Source organism: Nicrophorus vespilloides, unplaced genomic scaffold (genome assembly GCF_001412225.1).
Source record: "Nicrophorus vespilloides isolate i.1.1-1 unplaced genomic scaffold, Nicve_v1.0, whole genome shotgun sequence".
Taxonomy (NCBI): domain Eukaryota; kingdom Metazoa; phylum Arthropoda; class Insecta; order Coleoptera; family Silphidae; genus Nicrophorus; species Nicrophorus vespilloides.
Genome location: NW_017099578.1, coordinates 37,655 through 50,078, shown reverse-complemented (window position 1 = coordinate 50,078; position 12,424 = coordinate 37,655). Strand labels below are relative to the sequence as shown.

At 31.2% G+C, this 12,424-nt stretch overlaps 3 protein-coding genes across 4 annotated transcripts; 2 read left to right on the top strand and 1 right to left on the bottom strand.

Annotated features, from left to right (window-relative positions):
• The first annotated feature begins 1,672 nt into the window (after positions 1-1,672).
• Positions 1,673-2,949, top strand: LOC108564812 (grpE protein homolog, mitochondrial). Its single transcript, XM_017923959.1, has 4 exons — positions 1,673-1,866; positions 1,925-2,087; positions 2,313-2,630; positions 2,693-2,949. The coding sequence occupies exons 1-4, from the start codon at positions 1,793-1,795 to the stop codon at positions 2,795-2,797; spliced, it is 660 nt and encodes a 219-aa protein (XP_017779448.1). The 5' UTR covers positions 1,673-1,792; the 3' UTR covers positions 2,798-2,949.
• Positions 2,950-3,076: 127 nt separating this feature from the next.
• Positions 3,077-6,874, top strand: LOC108564811 (crossover junction endonuclease MUS81). Its single transcript, XM_017923958.1, has 4 exons — positions 3,077-3,928; positions 4,143-4,569; positions 6,387-6,500; positions 6,556-6,874. Exons 1-4 carry the CDS (start codon positions 3,102-3,104, stop codon positions 6,799-6,801), a joined length of 1,614 nt encoding a protein of 537 aa, XP_017779447.1. The 5' UTR covers positions 3,077-3,101; the 3' UTR covers positions 6,802-6,874.
• A 918-nt stretch (positions 6,875-7,792) lies between these two features.
• Positions 7,793-11,263, bottom strand: LOC108564810 (moesin/ezrin/radixin homolog 1-like). Of its 2 annotated transcripts, none has more exons than XM_017923956.1 (7): positions 10,740-11,263; positions 9,797-9,982; positions 9,483-9,739; positions 9,199-9,429; positions 8,883-9,143; positions 8,301-8,820; positions 7,793-8,239 (listed from the first exon to the last, which is right to left on the bottom strand). In XM_017923956.1, exons 1-7 carry the CDS (start codon positions 10,812-10,814, stop codon positions 8,075-8,077), a joined length of 1,695 nt encoding a protein of 564 aa, XP_017779445.1. In that variant the 5' UTR covers positions 10,815-11,263; the 3' UTR covers positions 7,793-8,074. The 2 variants fall into 2 exon arrangements, with proteins under 2 accessions (XP_017779445.1, XP_017779446.1); XM_017923957.1 differs by lacking the exon at positions 10,740-11,263 and adding an exon at positions 10,054-10,648.
• Between the last annotated feature and the right edge of the window lie 1,161 nt (positions 11,264-12,424).

The window sequence follows — 12,424 nt, the reverse complement described above, 5'->3', positions numbered from 1 at the left end:
CTAAAAAGGGTTATATTTATCAATAAAATTGTTACAAATCAATTGGATTTCATTCAAATTCCTAACAATTGAAACCCCATTTTACGTGACCACATTTATCATCTCTGGGACACGACACGATTATCATCGTAAAGACACATAATAATTGACGATTTTAACATATTATCTAAATGTCATCAACAATTTGGGTCTAAATTTGAAAAGAAATAAAATATATCGTAATTCATAAATTACAAAAATCGTAATAACGAAAAAAACATAATAACATTTTTAAATATTAATAATTAATAATATTAATACAATTTGAACAACAGATATTTTTATAAATTTGTAAAAAGATCAATGATGTGAATATTTTTTGCTATAAACCTGACAACCGAATACTCTATAATTTTCAAATCTAAAGTGAATCCGAATAACGCTGTATATATTCGGATTCACTTCAGATTTTAAAATTAAAGAAAAACAAATTTTAGTTGATTAAAATAAAAATTAAAGTCTACAAATTAGTATAAAATCTTATTTTTTTACATAAATTATTATTTTGTTTTTTAATTTATATAGTCAATTCTCTTCTTGTACAGTTTATCTTTATGCGGTTTTAAAGTTCCTTGATTAGTCCGGTTATTGGTCGAACCGTTTACTCGCACTATGTGAGATATTACTGTATACACGTATTCTGGTTTTACCATTTTAACATCAATCTTTAAATTGATAACATTTTTATATAAAGATTATTATAATAGGTACTAATAGATAATTTGAATATTCAACATTCCTGATTAAATTGATGGTTTAATGTGTAATGAGGAAATTTTAAATGATACAAAAAAATCGTCTTTGAAATTAATTTCTACTTTCTAAATTCCACTATCATCTTAAACTCAATCTTCAACTATATAACAATCAATTAAATATGCAGAATATTAAATCCTCCTATAATAAAGTACTCTCATAATGCAGTTCCCGTACAACGCGAAACAAAAATTGCAAAAGATCCCGACAAACATAATCCCGACAATATTAAAATCTCGACAACCATAATCCCGACTGTATCAAAATCCCAACTATATCGAAAATGTCTAGAATAACATTTTTAAATTATTCCGGAGCGTAGTGACTTTTAAATTGTTATTAATAATAAATAATAACAATTAATAATCTAATTGTATCTGATATTATTTCATAATGTTAAAGTTTATTATGAATAATTCAAAAAAAATAATTAAATTAATAATAATAAAAGTGTAGCACAAGGTGACTACGCTCCCAAATAATTTAAAAATGTTATTGTAAAATTTTTCGATAAAGTCGGGATTATGTTTGTCGGGATTATGGTTGTCGAAATAATGATACAGTCAGGATTTTGATATAGTCGGGATTTCGATACAGTCGGGATTTCGAACGTCGCGATTTCAATAGACGGTCTTTCGGTTGTCGGGCTTGCGATTGTTTCATGTGAGATAGATGGCCGGAAAAAATAATAAAATTAAAAAAAATACTTGTTACTCTTACAAATTACATATTTTACTTATAACTGATCATCGATCTTGAGATTCTTGTACGTCCTTAACAATTACTATTATATTTTACAGGATTATTCCAGAACACAAATCCTAGTGCCATCTAACAATCAATGAAGAAACCACAAGATTTGTGATAAAGAATCAACATTACATAAAAAATTCCTACTTATGTATGACGTAAAACATAACCAATAAACTTGATAAAGTCACGAACTTAACCTGTCGGTCGGTGTGAAAGAGGTTCATACAAACATTTTACAGAAAAGATGTCTTTAATTGGGGCAAGAACTCTTATGAAATGCGGGCAACTCATCAATGAAACGTTTTTATTGAACATCAGGTATTTTCTCATTCTTCAAGCAGTAAATGAATTTCTTACCAGAAATCCAATATTACAGGAGTGCAACCCATTTAAAAAACATCCAGAGGCACAACAATACAGCAGCCGCAGATGAGAAACCAAAAGCAGCAGAAACAGCTGAGGCTAAACCAGTCAACGAGGAAGTGGAGAAACTGAACAAGGAGATTTCTGAGCTCAGTGAGAAGAACAATGAACTGATGGTAATTAATCATTACATAACTATTTTTGTTTAATTGACTTTTCCAGTCATTGTGTTGACAGTTTTGTAACTGTTCAAAAATGAGCTTGAAGAAGTTGCAAATTTTCAGTATGCTATTGCACAATTTTGAATCATTCATTCATAAATTTTGGTATAGAGATAGGGTCAATTTATATGAAGCTTTATTCTGAAAATGAAATTATAATATTTAACTTTTTTGTTATAGGATAAGTACAAAAGGGCATTGGCTGATGGTGAGAATTTGAGGAACAGATTGACCAAACAAATTGGAGAGGCCAAGCAATTTGGAATTCAGAGTTTCTGTAAAGATTTGCTGGATGTAGCTGATGTCCTGAATAAAGCCACAGAAAGTGTACCAAAAGAAGAGGTAAACAGCAACAATCCACACCTGAAAAGCCTGTATGAAGGTTTGGTGATGACAGATGCACAATTACAATCTGTTTTCAAGAGGCACGGTTTGGAGAAAGTGAACCCTGTAGATGAAAAGTTTAATCCCAACTTCCATGAAGCCCTGTTCCAACAGGTAAATACTCTTAATTTAATGGATAAGATTGCATTTCTATACTAATACTTAATGTTTTATAGGACGTTCAAGGCAAGGAGCCGGGAATTGTAGTGGTAGTTTCTAAGATAGGTTATAAATTGCATGATAGAGTGGTCAGGCCTGCACTTGTTGGAGTATCCAAGTAAATTTAAATGTAATTAGTGAAAAGGACGGTTATTTTTGTGATTTAATTATATAACAGAAAATAACTAATAGAAAACAATAAAATTTTGTATATATTTTTTAATATTATATTATATTTTTGAGGTTATAAACACAAAGTGGCGAAAAACATGTTCCATTTGGAAAATTGATGTTCTACAAAATTATAATTTTCAATGAGATCTGCATTTAAAAAAAAACAATAAACATGTTCTCTATACAATCAGTATTATTAATTCTATAAATCTTTATTTTTCCAGCAAAATTTTTGAGGTTAAATTATATTAAATGAATACTCAACGGGTGACAATTAAATTGAAAAATCCCAATCCTCTCTTTGAAGAATGGCTTCTGGAGTGGAGGAACAAGGAAAAAGAGAAGCAATCAAAGATGTATAAATGCTATGATAATGCTTTAGAAGCAATGAAAAAATATCCATTGCCATTGGAAACTGGAAAAGATTGCATGATACTCCAAGGTTTTGGCACAAAATTATGTAATATGATTGATGATAAACTCAAGCAGCACAGAAAACATGATGTACAAAAAAGTAATGATAATAATCTGGTGGTTTGTGATGAACCAAACAAGAAGAAGCAGAAGAAAAGTCCAAGTAAGTCTGAATACACTCCAACCAATAGGTCTGGGGCTTATGCTATATTAATAGCTCTTTATAAAAGTAGACTGGCTTATGATGTTGGTCAACAATTGAAAAACGAAATTATTGAAGTGGCGCAAAAGTACTGTGATAAGTCTTTTATGAAATCTGATGGGTCTAGTCATTATACTGCATGGTCATCTATGAGTACATTGATTACTAAGAAGTTGGTAATTAAAGAAGGTAACCCAGCAAAATATTCATTAACAGACGAAGGGTATGAATTAAGTCAAAAACTAGATTTGCAATTGAATGAGAATGAAGATTGTGCAATTGTTAAGAAATTAGACATTCCAAATAAAAAAGATGTTAGTAAAGAAAGCAATGGAAAGAAACTTCCCAAGCAAACTAAAAGCAAAATTAAGGAAACTACAGAAGAAACTGTTCTGAATGATATATTTTTAACAGCAGGCACTTTTCACATATATTTACTGGTTGATAAACAAGAAACTTCAGGGTAAGTTCCCATATTATTTAATTATTGAGTGATACTAATAAACTTGAATAAACTAATTAGCATAAGGTATACTGTTGTAGAAGCTTTGATTGGTTGAATTGTTGCAAAAAAATTGTTCTATGTACTGTTAATAATTATTTTCAATTGTTTTTATTATTATAAAGTGTAAAGTAGATAGAATCATTAATATTTTGGGCAATTACAATTTTTATAGTTCAAACAAAGATCCAGTTGATGATGAGACTGTTTATGAATTGAATAAGCTTAATGTGGATTATGAAGTGCGGCATCTGAAGATTGGAGATTACGCATGGATTTGCAAAGACAGGAACTCTGGGGAAGAGTTGATTTTGCCGTATATCGTTGAAAGGAAACGCATGGATGATTTTGGGGCTAGCATCAAGGATGGGCGCTTCCATGAGCAGAAATTCCGTTTGAAACAGTGCGGAATTCAGAATCTTATATATTTGGTGGAGAGTATCGATAATAATAAGCATACTGGTCTTCCTTTAACCACCCTGCATCAAGCTGCAACTAATACTCTTATTCAAGACGGCTTCAGCGTCAAGTTCACAGATAGTTTGAAAGATACATTGCAGTATTTAGCAAGCTTCACAAGGATTTTAATTAATATTTATAAGGTATGTAGTGTTTTAAATTCTAATTTCACTATTTTCATTAATAAGGATTTTTTCTCATTTTGGCTTAAACTATAATTTATTAAAAAATCTTTAAAAACGTTTATGTATATCAGGAATTGGCGTCTAATTATTTTTAGACACATTTTTCATTAATTGACGAACTATATACAGCATTATCTCGCATAGTCCAGGTAATCGATCCCGTTCGGACTGTTTGAAACAGAACTAATCGAGGACTTTACAGCCGCTTACAAATAAACAGCACAAAATTACTTGATTGTATTAATGTTATGTATGCAAAAGTAATTGTATTATATAATTTATTTTTATTTTGCTCAATTAAAATGTAGTTTGTTTTTAAATCTTCTATTGTAAATCCGGACTATTCAAAGCCGGACTATGCGAGGTATTGGTTTGTATATATATTCTAATTGGATTATTATAGTCCTTGTAGGATACATCACGTTTTCTGGAAAGGCTTTTACTTGTCCCGTTCACTATCTTCTCCTAATCGTTTTCTATTTGTTTAATTTAATATAGTATATTTTCCAACACAACAATATTAATTTCACACGTTTTTGTGATATTTATACAGAAGAATCATTTAATGTTAGTGAACATTCTTTGAAATATTTTCATAATACATTTCAAATATTTAATTGTTTTATTGCATTTAATATATTTTTTCTTCTTACTCAAAATTGAGTAGCAACAAAGATTGCAATTTACATACAAAACTGCATTCTTTGTTATTTACAATCTATGTTTTAAGACATTTTTTCGGTTTATTTTTGTATGAATTCAATTAGGCGATTAGTCCTATTACCTCGCATAGCTGTTAGTGAAGAAACCTCTTAACAAATTTAGTTTTGTTTTATCTATTAAAACTTTATAAAAGTAATTATGATTTATTAACAATGATTTACATTGGCGAAAAGACATTTGTAACAGTTAATTAATTTTTCCATTTTCTTATGATTATATAAATACGTTTTTATGCATGTTTAACTGTTTATATAAATTAATTATTATACAAAAAAAACAATAACATTTATGAGCATATAAATTCTTTGAATTTCTTAGATAACTGGAAAACATTTCAATTAATAAAACAGTTAGATATTCGCGTTCTTCCAGGTTTTATATAATCTTACGTGTTATGTAACCATTTGCGTTGTTTCTTTTTAATTGTCGCAGAACTACCGTTGCTCGTAGTCAGCTGTGTTGAGGTGTGAAAGTAAAAAAGAAATAATCTTCACGTGCTTTGAATTCCTAAGTTAGCCGTAATATCTAATGTTTAACAATGTAATTAGTAAACAAATATTTAATACATTATCTTATCTAGCTTTTCTATAAAATTTTATATCATCCATTATTATACCAATTTATTTGTTCCAATTATTTAGAGTTAAGTATGTGCGGAATGCCAGATTTATCTTATCTACCGAAATGTTAAAAATAAACAATATTTATTTGTAGTTTTATATAAAAAATATTGCTTATTGTAATTCTTTTAAGTGTAGTTTTATTTATTATTTTAATTTTTATTGTCCCTAATTTGGACCATTGAGCGAAGTGTTTCTGTCCTCATCTTTATTTAATTTCATTAATTTTGAAAAAATATTTTGGAGAAAATGTGTTGTTTCAATAATATTTGAAACGGAAAGTGTTATTTCAGAAATAAAAGATACTTTTAGTTGATAAATTGTAATTTCTATAATAATAGGTATTAATTTGATATTTTAGTAGTTAATTTTTGCAATTTTCGTTGAAACTAATGTCAGTAAATATCAGTTATAAAGTAATCCATTTTATAGGATAAAACGTTAATGGCATGTCCAAAAGAAGACCTAATCAATACATCGATCCAAGATGATCTATTCCCTCTAATGACATTCAAGGAGTTCAATATATCCTCATCAAAAAATAAAGTGAGTGCAAAAATAAAATACATCCAAATATGTATAATTACATTATTTTTTTTAGAAATTCAAAGTTAGAGATATGTTCATTAAGCAATTGCTGCAATTAAAGGGTTTATCTGTGGACAAGGCTTTGGCAATAACTGGCGTCTATCCAACGCCAAAAGCCCTTTACATGAAATATTTGGAGATATCCAACAGCGAAGCAGAAAACCTATTGAGCAATATCAATTTTGGAAAATTGAACAAGAAAGTTGGACCAGTAATCAGCAAGTCCATTTATCAACTATACAATTTGAAATCGTACTGATTCCTTGATTTTAACTGAATAATTCTTTTTAAACTCTACAATAAAACTATTATTTTAAATGATTTTTCTTTTTCGGTGGTTGAAAATTATATTTAATTTTAGTATTTTGCATTGAATTTAACTATAATATAAAAGATAATTTAAATCGCATTTGTACCAATTATTGTTAAAAATGAAGACGTATTTTAAAAGCATTGTTAAATGGAAACATTTATATCATAGTTCCAAGTTTATAATTTTATTATAATATTCAATATATTTTGCTTGCTTATAAAGTTTTTTTTTTCATAAAAAAAAATTATTCATCTCTCCCTAAATGAGGAATTCGTATGAATCGATTCCTGCAGCAGTATATTTCGGAATAAGGGGGTCCATCTTTCAATGCCTCTCCTCTCGTGGTTTTCATTGTTCGAATGATCTGGAATTCCGAGGGGTGCAATTTCGAAGTGCATCGTAGATTGGGGGGCCTTACCGCTTAATTTGTTCGAATGGAAAAGTCTCTGAGGATCCATTAAGAAACACATGTGGGACCAAACATATTGTATATATAGTATTCATGCTTTTATGCTCTCGGGCATTATTTTTACCTTCCATTGAAGTTTTTTAGCGTTGAGATATATACAATCGACCTTTTATGTGATCGAATACTTTACTTATTCTTGTATCGAGCTGAGAATTTGTTAGTATTTGCAATAAGATTGGCCATTAACCACAAGATTATCTCTTGACTATATGATTAACTATTGGTTCCAATAGATTCTTCATCAATGTGTTGCGCAAACGTTTGTGATCTTAAGATTTAACCATTGCATCAGGGATTTTTTTTATTAACAGTAAAATGCCCCATTCAAATCATATCTTTATCGCATGTTGCTTAACTATGTGCACCAGATTTATTTTTGTGTGAAAAGCGGCTTTGTATATTTCCTAAATGATTTGTGTATATAGGAATTAGACTGAAAGTGTTGAAACGATAATAAACAATAGAATATTAGATAAATAGTGTATATTGTTTTACAGTGAATTACATGAATTAATCATTTCTATAGAATGCAATGTACTGAATCGAATTTATCATAGCCTTCTAATTGATGGATCGGATAAACCAATATCGATTATTGAGAAACACAATGTGTAATAATTAATAAATTAGATAAGATAATTCGGATTCGTAATTTCCAAAATTAAATAAATGACTTACACTTACTTACGCACCACTTACACACACGACAAATGGCGATAATATTTTCAATAATTATAAATTAATATCATTCTACAAATTCTCGAAGAGATCCACGCGCCTCGTCGTGTTTCCCTTTCGCACCGCCTGCAGCGTTTTGTACTTGTCCCTACCATCTCTCACATTCTCCCTATGGATTTTATCCTCTTTAGTTTCCAACGCTTCGTTCCTCGTCGATTCCAATTTGGTTTGCAATTGCTAAAAGAAAAAGCAGTTCGTAATTAGTTTTGTAGAATACGAGATTTATTGGAATACCGACCTCCAGCTGTTTACTTAATTCCTCATTCACTTTAGTGAGTTCCGGTATTTCCGAATGAGCGGACGCTACTAAACTCTCCAATTTCTTCTGTTCATCTTCGCGTCTCGCGGTTTCTTCCAGCTGCTGCTGCAGTAATTTCTCTTGGTATTGCTTTGCAGCCTCGATTTCCGATTGAAGCCTCTTTGTTTCTTCATCTTTGGCCGACACTTCTTCGCGGAAAATGCTCAATTCGCTCTGCTTATTCTTGATTTCCTGTTCCAACTTTAATTTCTCCGCGGCCTCCATGTTCTTGCTCTCCTCGAGTCGCTTCATCATCTGCTCCAACTCCCTCTGCTTGCTCTCCAGTTCCTTCTTGGATAACTCGATATCTGCGAGCTGCTTGTTCAGACGCTCTATCGTCTCCTGCGAATCCATCAGGTTCTTCTGCATCTTCTTGATCTCATCCTGCAGTATTTTGATTTCCTCCTTGTACCGTATTTCGACGCTCTGCCGCAACTTCACTTCATCAATAAACTTATCCCTGAAAGTGAATTCAATTAATAACACTTATATTTTTTTGCCTTTTTTAATTTTGTAATTTACTTTTGAGCTTGTAATGCTATCTTCTGGTGGGTCGCAATCTCGCGCATTTGCGCGATCTCCAAGCTTTCCGGTTGCCTCCTGGTTCTGTACAGCTGATGGTAACCGATTCCTAAATTGAGGATTCTCTTGTTCTTCTTCGGGTCTTCCGTGAAGAAGATGAAATCCGCCGCTGCCTTGTCGATTGTCTTGATGATGAACTTCTTACCTTTAAAATTCAAATGTCCAATTTCTGACCACGGGAACATAATCACCGGATTCAATCTGCAATATTCTTAGCATGAAGCACGGCGAATACTGAGGTAAATTCTATGCATACTTGTCTTCGAGTTTGAAAACGTTCAAGCCCAGAGGGTAGACGCCCATCAGCACTTTAGACCCTTTGTTGTTGAAAATCGAGAAGTAATGAATGCCGAACATCTCCAAATTCTGCACGATTTTCAAGTACTCCAGCATACCCTCATCGCTGTTCATACCCAGATGCTTCTTCCACATGGAAATTATCGCAGTAAGAAACTCCGTCTTGTTCAAATTATATTGCTTATACACCCTGGAATTTTAATATTAAGAATACTGCTTTGTCAAAAATCCATTTGAAACTACCTTTCCGGTAGGAATTTCTCCTTCTCAAGCGCGAGTCTGTCATCGTAATCGCCGTACTTCACTTGAGCAAAGTAAGATGCCAGCAAAATGCAAGTGTCTGGTGGGCAGTAGATGTTATCACTCATTATGTCCGATCGCAATTGCAAATAGAAATGCTTCAACGTAATATGTTCGATCAGATCTTGCTGCACATCCTCCGGACAGTATTTGACCATGAATTGGAGCTTCAAAGCCATCGGCCTGTAAATGCTCATTTTCTAAAGCGGAAGATGTTAAAATATTGAAGACTAATTTAGATTAAATTCGATCTGTACCTTTTTGGAAGCGTCGATCCATATCTTCTCCTGGGATTCGTTCATGAAGTACAATCCGAAGAACCATGTTTCCCTGATGCCTATGCTCTTGCAGATGTGCAGGAACAATTCCCTCGCCGATTTGTTTGCCGCTATGGAAAATTCCAACTCCTTTAGGACAGTCGTAACGCGCACCCTCACCGAAGACTGCAAGTTTTCATTATTGTTAATAAAATTCGCTCCATTTCAATTATTTTTTGGTGGCACCAATCACTTACACCCATCTTAATGTAAATAGAACACGTTCGACGTTCGGAAAGGTAATTTTATCATGATCACAGAATCGAAGGTTCGGTTGTTGCCGTTATCTGGTGTCCAGATTAGATTGCGATTTTTGTTTATTATCAATATCAACTCCCTCTCCAGATATTCTATTCCATTTTGCCCACTGTACTAATCGTCGCACTTTTTAAGTTGAGTAATTTTATACTTTGGTTTTTATCGTCCGAGAAAGATTAAAGTATTTATACAATACTTATAAATGTTTATACACAAAACACACACACAAACACCGCGACTATGACAAACGGAATGATGTAATCAAATATTTCTGTGCAATTGCCTCGCAGGTAGATAATGTTATATTACAGGTTTCTCTCCTTGTTCGATTTATGCGGAAAGGTGAACAACGCGACGATCACCTGGCGATAACGCGAATTCTATGCGTTAATAGATAAGCGAAGGCATTGCATTTCGACCATTAAACAGTTGATAATATACTCGAGTTTTTGCAATTTTTGTATATATTAACTACTCATTGTTGTTGCTTTTACATTTCTGTACACAATATAACATTTATTATTGTAAACAGTGATCAAATAAAAATCGAAGAATAATTGTTACTCTTGAAATGTTTAATCTTCTAAGCACAGATTGTTGTTAGTTTAAAAAAAATAGTACTTACGTTTGTGAACTCGTTAAATATTTGCTTAAATTTCGCTTTTATTCTCTTATCAAAAAAAGCCGGATTACTTTCCATTTGGCTGACTTCTTACGTAGTTATTTGCACGACTTTGCTTGCAGTCAAGGTTCGAATGCAGCGTTTGCGGTTTTCTGCAGGTAAAATTCAAATCTATTGTTTCTTTTTGAGGTGATTAGCGACGTCTAACGATTTCGAGTCCGCGCGAACGAATGAAAAAATTGTGTCTTTTTTTCTGCGGCGGCCTTCGTAATCTTCTTAAAACTAAATGTGAAGGATACCAATATTGAGGCGAGAGTGTGCAATATAACAGTTACATGCTTCATCGGCGCTTCGAATCGCTTTGTTTATTATAACTAGATGATATTTAATATGCATAGTTATACAGCATTTCCAACGTATGAATCATTTTGTCAACGGCGATTTGTATCGAAGACATCGAGGTGGTGAGCATATAGAAAACGCATCGCGATTGCAGATGGTTTTTGTTGCACTTTTGAACTCACAAAAAACAATGTTATTAACTCTTTGGTGTTGTCTTTCAAATTTAAGTAATCCCTCAACTGTCTCCGGCTTCGACCTCAAATAACTCGATAGAATATTCTACGAGCGTGCGCGACTCCGCGCGACGACTTCGTTAAAGTCCATCTAGAGTAGAAAGTAAAATGTTCTCTATTTAGAAAAAAAAAGTTTCTACCATTCGATTTCCGAGAGTTGCTTTACTGTATATATTTTGATGCGATGTTGTTAAATGAATCGCTTTGTTTGGAGTACGTTGCGAAAACATAATTAAATTGAATAATCCCACTTGGAAATTCCGATGCGATGCGTCTTCTTTGGAGATGAGCTTGATTTTATATGAATAAAATTGCATGCATATGAGATCATATATAATATAACTAAGAATAAAAGGTTACACAAGTAACAACATGTTTTTTTATATAAAATATTATTCATGTTTAGGTGAAGGATTTAAAACCTTCCAATCCATACAATTTTTTAATTCGATAAATAAGTAATATATCCAAAAACTTATAAAACATAATAAAGTTAACAACTTATTGCTATTTCTTACAAACAAATTTCTAATAATATAATACATCAATTATTTGTAATATCTTAAGAATATAAATATATTCTTATCCGTTTTTATTATAATATATTTAAATGAAATCCTTTAGATCCATTCAGTTCTTTCAATAAACCGCGATACACAAGTAATATTTCCAAAAGGATATAAGAAATAACAAAGATAATACAAATGATCGTTATTTCTTTTTAAACACATTTAGTAAAAAAACATCAAAATTTTGTAATTTCTAAAGAATATAAATACATAATTTTTGTACTATTATAAATATTACAAGTCATTTAATATCCTGTTTCATTCATTTTAGTTTTTATTCTATAATAAAATCCTTCAAATTCATTTTTTTTAATTCTATAAACCTAATCTAAGTACATGTAATATTTCCAAAAAATAATAAATATAATAATAAACTTATCGTGGAAAACTTTCTTAGAAATATAGATTATAAAAACACATCTTTACTTTGTCATTTCTTAAGAATATAAATATATATGTTTGTTCTATTATAAATTTTATAAGTTACTTAATATCATTTATTCTGTCAAATTAGTTTTCATTATATACTAAAATCGAGGCACAC